Source organism: Gossypium raimondii, chromosome 4 (assembly GCF_025698545.1).
Source record: "Gossypium raimondii isolate GPD5lz chromosome 4, ASM2569854v1, whole genome shotgun sequence".
In the NCBI taxonomy this organism is placed as follows: Eukaryota; Viridiplantae; Streptophyta; class Magnoliopsida; order Malvales; family Malvaceae; genus Gossypium; species Gossypium raimondii.
The window spans coordinates 34705681-34725382 of NC_068568.1; the positions used below are offsets into that span (position 1 = coordinate 34705681).

At 31.7% G+C, this 19702-nt stretch overlaps 3 protein-coding genes across 3 annotated transcripts; 2 read left to right on the top strand and 1 right to left on the bottom strand.

Moving 5' to 3' along the window:
* The first annotated feature begins 7988 nt into the window (after positions 1-7988).
* LOC105780036 (succinate dehydrogenase [ubiquinone] iron-sulfur subunit 2, mitochondrial) lies at positions 7989-10320 on the top strand. Its single transcript, XM_012604117.2, has 2 exons — positions 7989-8736; positions 9995-10320. The coding sequence occupies exons 1-2, from the start codon at positions 8054-8056 to the stop codon at positions 10164-10166; spliced, it is 855 nt and encodes a 284-aa protein (XP_012459571.1). The 5' UTR covers positions 7989-8053; the 3' UTR covers positions 10167-10320.
* A 911-nt stretch (positions 10321-11231) lies between these two features.
* LOC105780035 (uncharacterized) lies at positions 11232-13020 on the bottom strand. The gene is made up of 4 exons (XM_012604116.2): positions 12535-13020; positions 12037-12211; positions 11567-11844; positions 11232-11476 (listed from the first exon to the last, which is right to left on the bottom strand). The coding sequence occupies exons 1-4, from the start codon at positions 12967-12969 to the stop codon at positions 11360-11362; spliced, it is 1005 nt and encodes a 334-aa protein (XP_012459570.1). The 5' UTR covers positions 12970-13020; the 3' UTR covers positions 11232-11359.
* An 899-nt stretch (positions 13021-13919) lies between these two features.
* LOC105778792 (uncharacterized) lies at positions 13920-14768 on the top strand. Its single transcript, XM_012602551.2, has one exon. It carries the CDS (start codon positions 14016-14018, stop codon positions 14610-14612), a length of 597 nt encoding a protein of 198 aa, XP_012458005.1. The 5' UTR covers positions 13920-14015; the 3' UTR covers positions 14613-14768.
* The last annotated feature ends 4934 nt before the right edge of the window (positions 14769-19702 follow it).

Here is a 19702-nt window from a genome sequence, read left to right on the forward strand (position 1 = left end):
GTCTAAAATGATTTGATGCTCCCGTTCTATTAATGTCCCTTTAAGGGTTAAGTACTGCACTTTATTATTTCTAATCAGTTCATGACCCTTCCATAACACTTCTTGCATCTTTTGATTTACAGTAATAAGATGTTGAATGATGTCTTCTTCTGGTTTCATTCTGTAATCTTGCAATTCTCTCACCATCTTATCAACTTTCTCCCTTTGTGCTGAAGTTATTATCTCATCAGAAAATATCAGATTTATTGTCATTTCTACCAATATATATGACAAAATATTTGTATTTTGATTTTCAATATTTATCTATATTTTTCTGTTGTTATCACTAGCTAACAATTACTTTATAATAGTTACTAACAAAATAACTTTCAAATATATTAAAAATATTAAAACATAACATTCATTACCTAACAAATCACAATAAACCTTAAACAAATAGTTAACCTAAACACAAAACTTACTAACAAAATAACTTAAAAATTAATATAAATTTACATTTATAATCTAACAAATCACAATAAACAAAATAACTTTAAAACAAAACATAAAAATAACACTAAAAAACTATATAATACTAACAAAATAATTTATTCTCATCATAATATATTCTATTTAAAAGTAAAAATAAAAATACCTTTCCTTTCTTTCGTTTTTCTCCCTCTCTTCTACCTTATGTTCTACTATTTTTTTAACTAAGTTTTATTATTGAGCCGGGTGGTTAAGTGGAAAATTTAATACGCACGCCTATCAGATAGGGGTCACTGGTGTCGCCTATCAGATAGGCACCACACCCCTGCACTGTATCCGTATATAAATACCGGTTTCATACTAGTCTGGTACAAATGTGGTGCCGCCTATCAGGTAGATTGCTGGAAAATATGGACATCACATATATAATAAGAGTAATTACATGTTATTATTTACTATCATGATAGGTTAGCCCAAATTAAAAGCGATCTAATTTGGTTAAGGTTTATTGAAATTTAATTATTAAATAAAGTATGGGTCAAATATGTGTAGATACTCTAGTAATTGAGTTCTAATTAATTTCTAATTAATGATAGGCTAATTAGGAATTAGGGCTAATATGCCAAAGTTATATATATTAGGGTTATAGTCTCCAAATTACACACAAGGCAATTTTTCTAATATCCCATTTTTAGAAAAGAGAGAGTCAACTTCTTAAGATTTCTTGTGTGCTAATTTGGAATATCAAACCCCAAAATTTATAGATTTCAAGAAATTAATGAATTCAGGTACGTTTCCGCATCTGGTTTTGTTCTTGATTTATTCTTGATGATTTGACATGATAGATCCTGGTTTACAGTTTGCAATTTTATTTCAGATTTATTTTACAAATCTAACAAGTGGCATCCGAGCTTTGTCATGTTGAATAATTGAGAATGAATTGATTCTTTATTATTTTTGGATTGATTCATTTTTCTTTTCTAATTTTATGGATTTGATATTTTAATTATATATTATGTTGAATCTTTGAGATTCTTAAAAATTTTGGGTTTTGATTCTTTAAATAAAATTTTAGGATTTTATAAATATAATCTAGTTTAATATTTGCATATGCTATTCGAAAGATGAAGGTTTATTTATTTATTTATAATCAATTGATAAAAATTGATTTGGGAGATTTCTTTCTCTTCTTTTCGCACAATTATTTTATAAATTTTTGTTAAAGTCATTATTAGATTAGAGTTACAGACTTACAAATTTTTCAATTAAAGAATTCCAATTGGGTTGTATAATTGGTTTTGAAAGTTAATTCACTTGATAATCGAATAAATGAATTTGTTAAGATATATATATTTTTCTCATTATTTGTTTTAAATTTTTGTTTGTGATTGAATGTATATGGAATTATCTTCTTTTGTCTTTATTCATGATGAATTATATTCATCATTGAATTCAATTCATATATCTGAATGATTACTTTTGGTTTCGCTATAATTATTTTATATAAGTTTTTGTCCTTATAGAACCTAACTAAAATTAAAATATTTTGGATTTTTTAATATGGTGACTATGAATTTTCATAAGTGGTTGTGCATATGAAGGCTTTTATACAATTTGGGATTCTTTTTATATTTGGTGGTTATGAATTTTTTGTAAGTGTTTGTGCGTATAAAGAAGTTTTATGATAATGTCTTTAGTCTTGAATATAAATTTGAGTTTACATGAAATATGTAAGGCAAGCCAGTATTATTTTTCTATTATTATAATTGTGTGTATATATATTATATGCATATCAATGATTTTGAGGATTAATCCATGTTTATAGTTGACGTGAATAGGTGTTTATAACCATTATTCAATAAGATATTTTTATAGTTTAATTGGTGAAATTAAGTTTTGATGGATATCATTGAAGTTTTTTTATGGTTATATATTCAATTTTATGGGTGCTTTGGTGCAAGATGAATTAATCTTTCACGTTTAATGTTTTGCATCATAGTTGCTATTGAATTTTACCAATTGTGCCACCTATTTTGATTTCTTTTCTTAGTACATAATTGCTTATTTTAAAGATATTAATATTAGTCAATGAATTTCAATTATCTATGCTACCAAGATATAAACATATATATTTTTAGTTTTAAGTTTGGTCGTATAATATTAGGTTTTGGCATCTTATGGTTCCAAATATTTGGTTAAATTATGATGATATGGTTTATTGTATGAATTGTGGGATATACCAATTATTATGATTTTGCTTTTGAGATTTATTGGCTTGAAAATATTTTTCAAGTATTCATGCGAATCTTTGTTTAATCATAAATATAACTTTGGATTTACATGGTATATTCAAGGTACGTTTTTCTATTTGATTATGAATACATGTATATTCGTGAATTGCTTTAGTGTTTTTCTATGCCAAAATTATGAATACATGCGCTTGTTAGTTATTTGACCTTGAACCACTACATTATTTATGTTTGGTTTTGATATATATGATTTTTTTTTTTAAACTGAGTCAAAGATTAAGGTTTTCGTTTTTTTATTGCGCTATTTAGACAACCTTATTTTGGGTTATTTCGAAAACTGTAGTGCAATAAAAAATTTTAGTTTTGACCTTTGACTATTGGGTAAATTTTAAATTTGAATATTAGTATAACTATATATATTTTAAAATTACTTAATTGAAGCAATAAGTCACCAAAGTGATTTTTTTGTATAAATTATTTTGTTTTAAAATATAAAAGTTTGTGTGCATGTAACTTAAGTTATGTTAATATTAATCGCCCAAATGAAGGTTAATAATATTACATGTGCAACTATGGTAATAAACATAAGACGATTATTTGGTTTTATATGTGAGTAATAAATCGGCCCAAAGGAAGTTTATTGTTCGACATGTTCTTATTGTCAATGTTTGATTACTACACCAAGATATCACTTACAAGTTAATAATTTGTCCAAAGATGAAATCTTAATGGAGTGTCGATATCTTGATATGAGGTTGTCCTTTATTCAAATTATTTTGGTTTAAATTTAAAGTCTTATGTAAGGTTATTTTGATTTATTCAACTGTTATTATATTTGTCAACATCAACGTATGTTGTTTTGGGATAAATATATATACATATATATACTATTATCTTTTAATTTGATTGAAAGATGAAATTAAGGAAATATTTTGAAACAAATAAATTCAAATTTTGGCTTTGGGTTTTATTAAGGATGTCTAATATTTTAAATAGATTAGTTGAAGCAAAATGCCGCCAAAGTGATCTCTTTTATGTAGATTAGTTTATATAAAATATCAAGATGATTATATGTTTTTGTGATTTATGCATTTATTAATTGACCCAAAGGTAAGTTAATATTTGGCAGAATTTCAATGACATCTGTGGTGATAAATGTGTGACAATTATAAGGTACTTTATGTGAGCAATATGTTAGTCCAAAGATTAATTCAATGTTTGACATAACTTATTGTCAATGTTTGATTGCTACAATAAGAGTACAGCTTACTATTAATATTACTGTCCAAAGACTTGATATTAATGTTGGGTTTGGTATCTTGAGATGGGATTAGCCATTATCCTGAATTTATTGTTTACTTATGAATATTGATGTGAGCTTATTTTTATTTATTTCTGTTCTATATTCAGCTAATTTATCTTCTACTGCCACAATATTTGCTAATATAAATTCTATACCCATGCTTAATGGGACTAATTTCAATGAAGGGAAAAGACACTTACTTATAGTGTTTGGCTGTATGAACATAGACATTGCACTAAGGGAAGAACAACCCACACCTCTCACTGCGAAAAACACCCCTTATGTTAAAAGGGATTTTGAAAGGTGGAATCGTTCAAATTGCATGAATCTAGTGATCATGAAGCACAACATTTCAAAAGCCTTTAGGGGCACAGAATCTGAAAAGATTACTCAGGCCAAGGTTTCCTTGGCGAAATTGAGAAACGTTTTGCTAAAAACGATAAGGTTGAAATGACATTACTTTTGACTTCTTTGATGTCTATAAAGTATAAGTTTCAAGGAAATTATGAGCTATCTAAGGGTTATGAGTTTTATGATCCTACAATTAGGAATATTTTTTAGACGAAAATTGCAACATTCTTTTAGGATGTTGAGTTTGGAGGAAGAAATAAGGTTAGAGACATTGCTTTTAAGGAGGAATTGAATTTTAACTCAGTTCCTACTTTTACTTTTGATGATGTTTATGTTCCCATACCTATCATTGATTAAGAAGTGAATCTAGAACCTCAATAAGACAATGTTGAACAACTCCCTATTCAAAATTAGATAATTGTTCCAAAAGAACAATCTCAACAACCTCAAGAACGAATGTCATTAAAAAGGTCCACTAGAGAAAGGGTTATAATAGCTTTAGTGGAATATTTTGACCTTAAGAATGAATATTAAGTTAATGATTTCTCAATGGTAACATTGATCATACATTTATATGGTGCAACTAGAAAACTTTGTGTCTGATGATGTAAAGTTAATGATTTGCAAATTAAAGAACTTTATCTATGGGTTTAAGCATGCTTCTCGTTAATAGTATTACAAATTTTACCAAATGATTATCTCATTCCGTTTAGAGATGAATTTTGTCGATAATTGTATATACCATAAGTTTAGTGGGAGTAAGGTTTTATATTTGGTTTTATATTTAATGACATACTGCTTGTCAATAATAAGTATAGTCTAAATCAATGCCCTAAGAATGATTTTGAGATTACAAAAATGCGTAATATTTTTTACATTTTAGCAGTGGGAAGTCTAATGTATGTTCAAGTTTGTATACATTGCAATATTGTCTACATTAACAACCCTGGTTTGGACCATTGGATAACATCTAAGAGGGTTATAAGGTATTTTCAGAGAACAAAAGGTTACATGCTCACATATCGGAGGTCTAATCAGTTAGAGATCATCAGGTATACAGACTCCGATTTAGATGGAATATGGATACAAGATTTTTTCACTAAGGTGCAAATTGTGAAAACAAATTGCAATATTTTATTCCAACAGCAACATGAGCACATCAAAGTCAAAACACATAGACTTTAGTTCCTGGTTGTTAAAGTAAAAGTTCAGAGTGGTTAGGTGCCTATAAAGTATATTAGGACAAACTTCATGATTGCGGATCCTCTTACTAAAGGACCACACTTAAGGTTTTATAAGAGCACACTGCTCATATGGGTGTAATGTCATTTAAGGATTTTTGATTTTAGTAGGAGTTTGTACTTTTAAATGCTTTTATGTTATAGACATATTTTTAGTTATTTCAGTTTATGGATATTAAGTTTATTTTTTGCAGAAATAAGGTTTATTTGGTTTATTCACACTTTGATTTTGGTAAGGTTTGATCTCACTAAGGTTTAAGAAGGACCAGTTGGAAATAGACATGTTTAGATCATATTGCATGTAATTTCCATGCTATACATCCATACTTGATCTATGTCATTTGGTTGTGTTAATATATGTGATCAGGGATGGATTTAGTTACGATATATGTAACGAAAGTCGCTTTGGTTCTATGTTAACATAATTAATAGACGAGATTGTTGGGAATACCTTTTGAATATGATAGTAAAATTTTGAGCTCATAAGATAGTATAATGACATGTAATTATAGAGTAATTAGTATATATATGTGGTCCAAGTGGGAGATTGTTGGAAAATATGGACATCACATATATAAAAAGAGCAATTACATGTTATTATTTACTATCATGATAGGTTAGCCCAAATTAAAAGTGATCTAAATTGGTTAAGGTTTATTGGGCTTTAATTATTAAATAAAGTATAGGTCAAATATGTGTAGATACTCTAGTAATTGAGTTCTAATTAATTTCTAATTAATGATGGGTTAATTAGGAATTAGGGCTAATATGCCAAAGTTATATATATTAGGTTATGGTCCCCAAATTACACACGAGACAAATTTTCTAATATCTCATCTTTAGAAAAGAGAGAGTCAACTTCTCAAGATTTATTGTGTGCTAATTTGGAATATCAAAACCCAAGATCTGTAGATTTCAAGAAATTGATGAATTCAGGTACGTTTTCGCATCTAGTTTTGTTCTTGATTTATTCTTGATGATTTGATATGATAGATTTTAATTTACAGTTCTAAGTTTTATTTCAAATTTATTTTACAAATCTAACAGGCACCACTATTAAAATAATAATTTTTTTAGTCAACTATGTCAGATTTTTTAGGGTGATGCCGCCTATGCAGCACCCTCTATTTGCATCAATATACCATTTTAGTACATAATCCAACTGACATGCTATTTAAGTATTTTATTTATTTTTCATAATATTTAAGTAAAAAAGCCAATTATTTGCAAACCCATAAAAATTTTCCACCCCTAAGTTCTTGTACACAAGGAATGGAAAACGAAGCTATCATTTGCTTAAAACGAAAGAAGAAGTATATGATTGACTATGAAATGTGTTTTATTCTCATAAGTGAAGATCGAATCATCAACTATATAATTAAAAAATAAAGTAAGCAACTATCACACCATACTTCATGATTGATTGACAAAATATTTTTAAAAATAAAAAATAAAAAAGTCAAAATATTAGTCAAACAAAATTAACCTGCCACATCCATATAGGTGATCATACTGCAACAACCTCGTAGTTTTATAAACTTTTTAAAGCTAGAGAGCAATTGAAGCATAATTTTATGATTATTTATATAGTTTACTAAAATGTTTATATTAAATTTTATGTTGTCCTAACCTTTCCTCTTGGAATATATATTTCATAGGGCTATGACTTAAGTTTGGAAAACTGTACGATCTTAAACGATTTCTTTATTTCAAATTTACTTAAGTCAATTTAGCAACTCTCAAGAAAATTCTCTAGGACACAGAAAAATATAGCAGAATCAACTCAAAATGAAAGAGCAACGAGAGAAATGAAAAACCACAAGAAACAAATGTATATAAGATATTCGAGTAAATATTTTCAATATATTTTTTAATTCAAGAATGAGTGAAGTAAAATGGAATTATTACAAATGAGAAAAATACCTATATTTATAGTTGAGTTCTCAAGATCCAACGATGTAAATTTAATTACTTCAACAACCAATATTAATACCCATCTACAAGATGAGAGTCCTACAAATTTTAAACTCTATATATTTTTATCATTTCATATTTATATTAATTACTCTCGTATATCTAATAGACTTTTGATTCACACCACATTACATATACTCCTAAAAAAGAAAAAATTTTAAGCATTTGATTCAACCACATAAATCCATACACTTCTCAATAAACGTCCTCAAATCATGGTCGTCCACGTATCCCATTCTTACTAGAGGGCATGCTGAGGCTCAGCACACGCCCTAGGAAAGGTAGCTCCGATAGAAAAAAGTTATTCCCCATAATACCCCTCTTATCACCAAACCCTCAACTTTTATTTCTAGCCCATTTCCGTCATCTTGTTCAATATAAATCCCCTAAATATTGAAATATTTTTGTTACTTTCTTTTCAACTGTGTTTTCGTGTCTGGTTTTTGTCATATTCTTCTCCTAAAACCATGGCGACCAGTTTGATTCGACGGGCGATGAATATGGCATCACGAGTGTCATCACCAACGGTGGCTCCGGCGTCGAGGATGGTGGTGGTTAGGCCGTACGCTAGCGAAACAGAAGCTCAAAAGGTGGAACCAAAAGCCGCCGCCTCCCCCAACATGAAGACCTTCCAAATCTACCGATGGAATCCAGATAATCCTACCAAACCCCAGCTCCAAGACTACAGAATCGACTTAAAAGAATGCGGGCCTATGGTCCTTGACGCCCTCATCAAGATCAAGAACGAGATCGACCCGTCGCTCACCTTCCGCCGCTCCTGCCGTGAAGGAATCTGCGGCTCTTGTGCAATGAACATCAACGGCTGTAACGGCTTAGCTTGTCTGACCAAGATCGAATCAGGATCGTCGGAGACCACCATAACGCCTTTGCCGCATATGTTCGTGATAAAAGATCTGGTGGTGGATATGACCAACTTTTATAATCAGTATAAGAGTATTGAACCGTGGTTGAAGAGGAAAAACCCGCCGCCGACGGCGGGAAAAGAGATTCCGCAGAGTAAAAAGGATAGAGCTAAGCTAGATGGGATGTATGAGTGTATTTTGTGTGCTTGTTGTAGCACTAGCTGTCCCAGCTATTGGTGGAATCCCGAGTCTTATCTAGGTCCTGCTGCTTTGCTCCATGCAAACAGGTACTAACTATTTAATTTTGGGTTTATCTGTTAATTTGATGTTTCTGAAGGATTTGTGGACTGGGATTGCAATTGATTTGATTGTTTCATAGGAAAAGAGTTAACTTTATCTTGAGTGACTAACAGAGAACACTGAAAGTGAATGCTTTAAGGCTTTTTATTTCTTAAATTGATGCTGTTGGTGATTTTCTTTTTGGCTTATTTCACCATCTATTTGGTTGATAACTGAAAAGAAGGAACTTTTATTTTCTATTTTTGATAGTGAATCTTACAATTCACGTTATTCCCTTCAAAATTGGGGTTCTCTGATTGATTCACTGAAGTTAGTGTTTAGTCTTTTATTGATTATTAAGTAGTTTAAGTTTTAGGACTCTTTTGGGCTCGTGGTTTACTAAGGAGTTTCTTGGTTTATAGTCCGTCTTGTAAAAGGGAATGCTACTTTACCTGACTTGGAAATGCCCGTTGTATAGAGGTGTGTGTTTGAAAGGAGAATGCTCAAACTTTTCTAATTTTTTTTTTCGTATTTGGAAGATCATACTTTCCATGGTAATGGTTAGACATAAGAGTTCAAGGAAAATGAAGAGTTTAGTAGGAAGCAGAAATGAATGAAGATGTTTTTGTTCCTGGGGGGCATAATATGTAGGGTTGATGTGTTAATTCAACATCGGAAGTGATTCTTGATTATAATATTGTTACCTACGTTTTAAGTTCTTGCTAATTGTACTATTTGTTTGAGATTAGGGTCCTTAGTGTCCTTGTTACTTAAGAAAACTCTGATGATTCTTTTCATTTCTAGTAGTCGAATGCCCCATGAATTTTGGTTGCGAAATTGCGAAAGGGATATTTCTCATTAGTAGCTGAATTACAGTATTAGAATGATTCACTTATTAAACTTTTTTTAATCATTACAATAATGAGGGAGGGGGAAGGGATGACATGGTTTGAACCCTTGTTATCTAGGTACCTGACAAGAGCTTTAACCTTTGTTCCAGACAAGTTTTGGCCACTTATTAATTCTTGGTAAACTATCAATTCAACTGATGCTCCCATATTTGATGTCATGTCCATCATGTTCATTCCACTGATTTACATCAAACTTGTAATGGGACATGTCAATCAAAATAAACTAGAGTAGTTTTGTTGCTTGTTGATCTTTTGTTCTTTCCTTGACTAGTTTTGGTAGTTATTACATTCTGATTACTGTCTTTTTTTCTCCTGAGAGTGTGTAAAGTTTGTTAACCATGCATCTTATATGCAGATGGATAAGCGACAGCCGTGATGAATACACAAAGGAGAGATTGGAGGCCATAAATGATGAGTTTAAGCTGTATCGTTGCCATACAATATTGAACTGTGCTCGTGCTTGTCCAAAGGGGCTGAACCCGGGAAAGCAGATCGCACACATCAAGCATCTTGAGCTTACTGCTTGAAGTCTTAATCTCCACAAATAAGATGTTAAAACCAGTCAATCTGGATTTTTTTTTTCTTGTGAGGATTCCTTGAACAATTTGCTTTGATTTAATAATTGTATTCTCCCTCACAATTGTACTTAATCTTGTTGTTCAAGTGCTGATTTTGGTTCAATTGATCCTTATTTTTGTTTGTTGCATTCAATCTAATATAATAACATTCAGATTGGTAGGTTTTATCATGCTGTTTTTGCTAGAGATTTCGGAGTTTTGAGTATCCATCTAATTTTCAACCAACTATAGTAGAAAGCAAAACAAATTATCTGAAGTTACTACCTACACAAACATTGCATTCAATCATTGTGTCTCTTATTATATATGTTCCGAAAGAATAAGAACTTCGCTTGGTTTGGATGATTATAATTTATCATCATAGTTTCGGGATGAATCATTATTATACTCGCAGAAAGTGTATGAAAGTGAACTTTCCATTTTCAAATTCTAACGTAACGAGTTAGGTCCACCATCTATGAGACTTGAGCAGATTATATGTGCCAAAGAGAGAACTTCACCTCCCAAGTATGTTCTACAATGGTGAAGTGGTTAATGATAACATGGATTTTTGCCCTCATCTTTTCTAATGTCGTTCAAGCCAGCAATCGCCTTTCAGTTGGCTTTGAGCCACCAAAGTATGTAACCATTACAGGTGATGTGATAAAACTTGGATCATCCACTTTATTTAGATCATATTTCATGCTAATTTTCTTTCTCAAAAACATGGACTTGACAACGATTTTTCATGCACATCGATGCATAAGACATGAATCCAGCTCTAATATTTCAGTTATCTTGTTCAAACAGGTTGCAACAATGATTGTGATACAGCTTGCTGTAATTGTGACATTGAGAGACAGCCACCGATGTGCACCTATTGCTGCAAAGAAGAGATGTCTGCTACTGCAAAGCAAGATCACAATAATGGATTAAAGTTTTCAAGGCCTTAGGCACACAATCACCTTTCCTTGTATAACACAAATGGGAGTCTTCTATCATTAGAAATACCACAAGTCGATGAAAGGCAGGCACTTAAATTCATTCGTATTCAATTATTAATTTATTTCAATAAAATCATCAATCTTACAACACTTGGTATCACATTAGGAGATACGAATTTATAGTTAAAAAAAAGAAGCTTTCGTAGCCTCGAGGTTTCCTCAATGAAAAAAGTTCTTCCTAGAAAGACCAAGGAACACGGTTGCTGATGAGATTTGTACCTTGAGGTCAGCAATGTCAACGTCATGCCCACCTTCTACTAAACCCCATTTATCCACCTACAAATATATAAGAGAAGTCTCAAGTTACATGATATATACATGCATATGCATGTGTTAGCATAATAGATTTTACTGAAATGAAAAGACCTGCAAATCTTCCTCAAGTCTAATCAACTCGATTGCTTCCTCAATCTGCAATTTACCACGAAAAATTCCTAGAGCAATAACCAATGAATGTGCCGCAGCTGCAAGGGCATCAATTGCTGCCAATTCACAGTCATCTGTCTTCTTCAGAAGGTTTTCAACAGCCTTTGAGAGACCTTCCCCTTGCTTCCCACCAAAGAAGCTAGAGTACACAATAGGCTGAAAGCCAAATTCAGAATTTAACCAAGAAAGTAAAGGATCAACTTTCTCAACTTGCCTTGCTGCAAAAAAAAAAAAAAAAAGAAGAAGAAGCCACAATGCCAGATATTATTGCATTTTGGTGTTCACACTGAATCAATAATATAATCATGAGATGAAACGAAAAGGAATTTGGTTTTCCATCAAGCACATGCCTGATGATTCAGTATCAAAGTACGATATGATACAGTCAAAGTATGATATAACCTACACACCATGAACACCAGCCGTCAAAGTGTTATCCTCTGGTGCACGACAGAACACTAAGTCTTGATCAAATTTCTTCATCAGATGTTCAATGATCTTCGTGCGTGTGAGAGGAACTCTTTCCAGCGCCGTGCAAGCAAGTTTCATCAATGGCATTGTAAAGGGTCTGATTCCATCTGTTTGCTAAAAACAATTAACATCTTCTTAGTTATTAAAAAACTCACGGAACCTCCTTTGTACAATACTTCACAATTGGACCTAAGATGATCAACTAAAACATATAGACTACATCTTTTGGATTCACCCTATCCACATTCTGAAGTTACCATTCATCAAACGACACCCAATTCAGACAAGATTAAGTCATACCACATAACAAAAATCCAAAGACACCCAAAGCAAAGACTAAGCTAGCAACAAACTCAATCTCAAAAGGAAAGCCCCAAGTTTTATAAAACAAAATAAAGAATAACAGTTAATTAGAAAAGAAGAGAAAAATGATCTACCTGATATTCCCATTCAGCAGCAATGGCCTTAGCAAGAGCCAAAGTGGGCAACTTGAGAGGCCTTTTAGAAGGGGTTTTAAGAGTCCTATAATCAAGCATAACAGTCCATCCAACTCCATCATCAGACTCTCTCGTAGTAACTTTCTCATAAAATCTCTTCCCAACTATCGATCCAGTCATGAACGACATCGGCATCGTCACCGACGTCGTCTTTTCGGTGCTCGCATTTGAAGTCGGTGGCTTTATGTATATAGTATTATCGTCTTTCTCTTTGTTGTTATTGGCGTTGTCGAATGTGAAGGAAGAAGAAGATGGACCGTCGGAGGGGTTGCCATGGGCGGTGGCGAGAGAACTGAAATTTAGAGAACGGAGGGCCGAGAGGAAGTTGGGATGTTTAATGGGTTTTAATGCTTTGTTTAAAAGAGAAGCGGCCATCGATTCTTCCGGACTTTTTTCCTGAGAAAATACAGGGGGGGTTCTAGAGCTTTGCTATAGGGTTTTATTCCATTGAAGCAGGGGGGCGAAAAGCCAGAGAAAAACGTTGAATGGGCTTTGAACTGAGGCCTCATTAATTCGTTTATGGGTTCTGAATGGTGGTGGGTAAGTCTGAAAGAGGCCTAAAACTCCCTAGTTTAACTGGGCTAAATTCTAGATATTGGATTGTTTGGGATATTCAATTTCTAAACTTTAATTTGATTAATTTTAGTTTTGTATTTTTTAAATTTGTCAATTTATGTTTTATAGTTTTTGAATTTTAAAATTTTAGACTTGACCAAACGATAACAGTTAAATTTGTTTAGTTAAATACCTTTATCAATATTATATTATACGTATTGTTGTAGATTTAGTATGTATTCTCCTCTGGATCATTCTTAGTCATTATATTTTCTAAATTTCATATTTTCAATCTTAATGCAAATGAAAATCATTAAATCTAATAACTCATTTTTTAGTAATATATAGAAATAGCAAGCTAACATGGTATCTTGTATTACACAATTGATAATAAACTTGTCGCATCAATTTTAGAAATAGTAGAACTTTACTTAATGAATTTAATAGCTACCATTTGGTTAGGACTCAAAATTTAAAATTATAAGAGCACAGACTGAAAATGACTAAATTAAAGTATAGAGACTAAATTCACAACTTTCACATAATATAGGGATTAATAGAAGAATTAAACCAAAAAGGGAATGTTGACTTCTTTTTAATATATATAGAAAAAAAGTCAAAGAAAGCAAATAATTCCAACACCTTGTTTGCCAAGTTTATCAATTTGTTTAATTTATTATATTCAGCTGTCACTGCAATCAATTATTGTTATAAGCTTGTTACACACGTAGCTTCGACCAAATTTTGAAGTCCTTGCTTCCCAAGCTTTGTCCCTTCAAAACCCAAAACATATAAAAAGAGTCACAAACCATGCTTATCCTCATCCATTATCATTCCTTTTAGCCCACAACACTTTCTGACCAAAAATGAAGAGGGAAGGTCGTCAACATGGTATGGTTAGGACGTACAGGGTCCTCCCATCTCCATGGAATCCGAGACCTGAACCCCGGTTCGTTCAACAGGTCAATTCACCTACAACGGCCGGGTTGTTCACCAAAGTTCCGGCGAAGCCTACTAACCATTCCAAGTTTACCGGACGATGCGGTAGGCCTCGGTGCCTAGGGTGTCACATGCACCCGGCTTGTAAGTCCAAGGATAAGGCCAAGGGTACTCATAAGTTTAGGTCAAATGATATGGCCACAAACTATAGGTTGGTCACCTGGAAAGTGGTTGATAGGAGGCCTGGTTTGAATTTTTCAGGGTTTTCAGCAGCAAGGATGTTGGACCATTTATCTAGTGACTATGAAGTTTATGATGATGAAGATGATGATGATGATGATCAATGTCATGTAGTTAATGATGGTTTGAAAGCGAGTTCTCAATCTCAAGAAGAGGTAGAAAATCATGAAGGTAAGATTGAAGATGATGATGAGAAACATGAAGGTGTTGATGTTGATGATATGAAGTTTGTTTTGGATCGTGAATTGGAAGAAGAAGGCTGGTGTTTGGTTGGGGAAATTTGATGATCCATTTCCCATATGTCATTATTATTTTTAAATAATTATGCTTTGTATTTTAATATTTTATCCAGTGTTGTGGGTTGGACCAAAATTTATTAATCAAGGGCTTCCTTTTCACAACCATTTGAAAGATTAATAAAGGATCAAAAGTTTGGTTTATTTTTTATTCATACATGCAAGTTATAATTTGTCAACCTCAGCTAGTCTCTACCAAAAGTACAGAATAATTCTTCTATATAAATGCTAATGGTTTTGATCTGTACTTGTCTGAAAGGTTCAAAACAAATAAAAGGATATAAGAAATAAGATTCCTAGCTCTTTTTTTTTCCCCTTCTTTTGATAAGGGATAGGGGCAAGGGCTATTTAGAAATAGGAATTCTCTCACTTATGATTCAATATATAAATTCCTTATGAATAAATAAGAATGACAGCAGTTTTTTTTCACACGTACTAGACATGGTCAAACTTTTTATTCCTAGAGTTCTCTGCCTTCTCTCTAGGGGGAAAAAAAGTAAGCCTCCTTTCAGTGGAGGCCATGGCCTTGTATTCAGCCTCAGCAGAAGAGCGGCTGACAGTAGGCTGTTTTTTGGATTTCCAGCAAATAAGGTAATCACCAAGATATGTAAAAGCCAGTAATGCACAGCACATGAGCGCAATCTGCTTATACCTAATATAAATTTTTATTAATCAAATCATAAAATTAAAATTAAATGCGAAAACGTACTTAATTTTATTGATTTCTTGAAATTTTTGATCTTATGATTTTAATCTTTCAAATTATACCTATGTGTAATTTGAGAAGCATAATGTTAAAATATAACTTTTGCATAACCCTAATTTCTAATTAGCCCATCATCAATTAGAAATTAGTTACTAAAATATCTACACATATTTGGGTTAATCTTTTATAATAGTAAATAATGACATATAAATACTATTATTATATATGTGATGTCTATATTTTCCAACAATCTCCCACTTGGACCACATATATATTAATTACTCTATAATTATATGTCATTATATAACCTTTTGAACTCAAAACTTTAATATCATATACAAAAGTTATTCCAAACAATTCGTCCATTAATTATGTTAACATAGGACCAATGCGACTTTCGTTACATATATCGTAACTAAATCCATCATTGATCACGTATATTAACATAACCAAATGACATAAATCAAGTATGGATGTGTAGCATGAAAATTACATGCAATGTGAATCAAACATGCTTATTTCTAATTGGTCCTCCTTAACCTTAGTGAGAGCAAACCTTACCAAAATCAGAGTGTGAATAAACCAAATAAACTTTATTTCTGCAGAAAATAACCTTAAGTTGAAATAACCAAAAATTTATCTATAACAAAAAAGTATTTAAAATTACAAACTCCCATTATAACTGATTATTCCGAAATAACATTACACCTATATGAGCAGTGTGCTCTTATAAAACCTTGGGTGTAGTCTTTTAGTAAGCGGGTCCACAATCATGGAATTTGCTTCAATATGCTTTATAGACACCTAACCACTCTGAACTTTTACTTTAATAACTGGGAACTTAAAGTCTATGTGCTTTGACTTTGATGTGCTCCTGTTGTTATTGGAATAAAGGACTAACAAGTATTGTCACAATTTGCACCCTAGTGACAAAATTTTACATCAATATTCCATCAAAATCGGAGTCTATATACCTGATGATCTCTAACTTATCAGACCTCAAATATGTAAGCATGTAATATTTTTTTCTAAAGATACCTCATAACCCTCTTAGCTATTATCCAATGGTCCATAGCAGGTTGCTTAAATGTTTGTGTAACATCTCACTCGGTGAAATCCTAGTGTTCAAATACTATTTATTGGAGTACGGTGTTTAGAGCAAGATCTGAGTGGGTAAGGTATTAATTGTGACTAAGCATGTAAGTCTGTGAGTACGCCTTTGGGCAAAATCTGTCTTGGGCGAGCTTGGTGGTTTGGCGGACTCCCTTGTAGAGTATACGCCACCCCAGTTGTTAGACAATTATGTTAAGTCTTTAGTTAAAGAACTATTTATTATTTTATTATATTATTACTCCGATTGAACAATTTAGTTAGACAAATGAGAATTGGTTAGAATAGAACTAAGTTATTGTAGTCGATAAGACTCATATTTATGATGAGAGAGAAAGTGCTTAGTCATAGAAATTGAGGGAGTTTAGTGGGATAATCAGACTTATCCACTAAACCCAGCTTCTGTGTATAGTTGTGTAAAGTTAGTATAGGCTTCTTGAATAAGTTTTACATTTTCTCTTGCACACATATTTTCTTCTCAAACTTTTTCTGCCCTTTTCTCTCGAAAAACCTTAAACCAGAAGCCTGCTTGAAGATTTAGGTTCGTTGTATTCAACCAACTATTTTGTTGTTTTAGCACCTGATAAATATCAATGAACCTTAGGTTATTTCATGGCTATTTACGCGACTTTTAAGCTACACGCTTTAGCGTCAGTTTTGAGTGTAAGGAAGGAAACTTCCTAAATCTGGGTTTTGTGATGATGTTACTTACAAGTTTGTTTAGTTTAGTTTAGTTTTCTAGTATACAGTCTGATAAGTTTAATTATTTATATTATAGCTTAAGACTCTCCTGAAGGTTCTTATGATAAAGGCAAGAGTCTTGCTGTTTGAACTTTTTGCACTTTCTGGTGAGTTCTTTCTTACTCCATGTGTGTGTAATGCCCTTGTTTATGTTTGATTTGAGGTAAGTACACATATTCTATGAAGATAAAATATTTGTGCAAGAGTGATGGATGCTTGTTGTTATTAGTCTGGTTTGGCTTGTCTGTGTTGAAGATGTAAGAACCTTTTTTCGTGTTTAAGCCACTACTCCTTGCTTTCTGAAATAAACAATGTGATCTGAAATATGAAAATGAACTCATGGCATCGTCTTCAATGAAATGAGAAATGAACTGGCAGATTGCAATACATGAAAATGGTTATGTAGCCTATGGTAGGGCAAGTGTTATTACAAATTAGATTGACAAATCGTGACAAAGAAAAATGAATGAACGAATGATATGGCTCTGAATTTGGACTAGGGTTTGTGTCTAACATGAAGAAGGCGGTTTGTATGATTGCATGGACGTAGAGTGCACGCCAAAGGAATAATGTCTAGTATATAGTCTGTCTGTGTTTGGTATTCGCCAACTGGAGAACTTTGTGACCGTGTTGAGTTGGAAATATTTACTTGCATTATATGTGACAATTGTAATGTTTTCCTCTGGAACTCACTAAGTTCTTTGAATTTACTTTGTTACCTTTCCTTATTAGGCCTGCTGATGAAGTAAAGGAATCTCTGAGGACTACGGCAGAGGACTATTGTCACCGCGAGACTTCTTATATTTTGTAGGATGCATGACATGGGGTGGTGTTAATACATTAACTATAACATCCTCAAAACCCCCTTGGTAGAAAATAATATAAGATAGATTCTGAGTGAAAAAAGACGTAAAGATAATAAAGGATAAGGGATGTTAGAGAAAAATGAAATAAGAAATTCAATTAAGAAAATTATAATTTGAAATCTTATTATTAGAAATAATGAAAAAACGATGATGTATTAGTTTAATAATACAACTAAAGTGATGTGTTAAGTTTATTAAACTGTTAAAGTTTACTATGACCATCAAATAAAGGTGAGAGAGAGTATTTAACTTCAAATAGAAATTAGTAAGTTAGAATATCCTATACTTGTATTGAAGGTCATGGAGTGGTATAGTAAGTTATACATTAGTGATGTAATGCAAATTAAGTGAAGTGTATATTGTGGTTAAATAATGAAATTTCAAGATTTATGTAAAAATTAGAAGGATATATAAAAGTTATAGATAATTGATAGATTGAAAATATATACAAGAACACATGAATTTGTGAAGAAATGAAAGAAAAAAATTATATTAATTAGAAGGATAAGTAAAATATATGTTCACGAGACCGAAGAATTTAGAAGCAAGTGCATCGTTGGGATGAAGAAATTTTAGAGATATGATCACAAGGATGAAGGATATCAAGGCAATAAAAGGAAGTAAAGAAATAATAAAATTTATAATTACTCAAATTATGAAAATTGTGGGAAAAAAATTTATTTAGGGAAGAATGTTTGTAATGCCCTAAGATCATCATCTTAAATTTTATAAAGTGATATATTTAGAAAGTGTATAATTGAATTATTGAGTACATGAAATAAAGTATATCAATGTCGAGAGGAAGGTATTGGATAATGGAGAAGGTCCAATAATAAATAATGAAATAAAATAAAATATAGAGTATTATATTGTGAGATATAAATTTGAGGTACTGGCTAAATTGTGAAAAGGTGAAAAGTGATGAGGTTACAGTGTGAATATTCAAAAGTTGAGAGGTCAAAGCGTAAATCTAAAAAGTTGAAAGACTAAAAGTGAAATTAACTAAAAATCTAAAAAGTTGAAAGACTAAAAGTGAAAAGGACATAAATGGAAATATAAAATTTGACCAAGGGCAAAATGATCATTTAGCAAAATAATAATAAATAAATTATTTTAAAAAAATTACCAAAATGCCATTGGATATATGGATGAATTATGACCATTAGATTTGCTTAGCCTTGAAGTATAAAATATTGGTCATTGGATTGTAATCATGATGTTGGTGATATTTTAAATAATATATTAATAATAAATAAGTTAGATATTTTATAACATTTTAATAATAAAATGATATTATAAAAGGGAGGAAAGATGAAGAATTTTCTTCATCCTCCTCTCCCCAACATGAATGGCAAATGAATGAGAAAAAATATTTCCTTCTTTTACAATTTGGTCATTGGTTATTCAATTTCAATATTTCACTCCAAAATCATGAGAATTTCCATGAGCATCAAAAAGGAAAATGGAAGTATATATCTTAGAGAGTATGTTCATCAACTTAGAAGCAAGAAACAAGTAGATGGAAGTAAAGAAAAATAAATGAAAAGAGAAGGGCAGTAATGAAGTTAAGAAAGAAATGGAAGAGAAGCAAAAGAGAAGAAATTTTTGTCAACAGAGATAAGTTTTCAAACTAACCTTAATTGTATTTCAGTGAG

Coding starts and splice junctions, on each gene's coding strand:
- LOC105780036 (XM_012604117.2), top strand. CDS start 8,054: ATGGCGACCAGTTTGATTCGACGGGCGATGAATATGGCATCACGAGTG. Junction 8,737..9,994: donor GCTTTGCTCCATGCAAACAG/GTACTAACTATT, acceptor TCTTATATGCAG/ATGGATAAGCGACAGCCGTG.
- LOC105778792 (XM_012602551.2), top strand. CDS start 14,016: ATGAAGAGGGAAGGTCGTCAACATGGTATGGTTAGGACGTACAGGGTC.
- LOC105780035 (XM_012604116.2), bottom strand. CDS start 12,969: ATGGCCGCTTCTCTTTTAAACAAAGCATTAAAACCCATTAAACATCCC. Junction 12,212..12,534: donor CTGCTGAATGGGAATATCAG/GTAGATCATTTT, acceptor AATTGTTTTTAG/CAAACAGATGGAATCAGACC. Junction 11,845..12,036: donor TTTGACGGCTGGTGTTCATG/GTGTGTAGGTTA, acceptor TTTTTTTTGCAG/CAAGGCAAGTTGAGAAAGTT.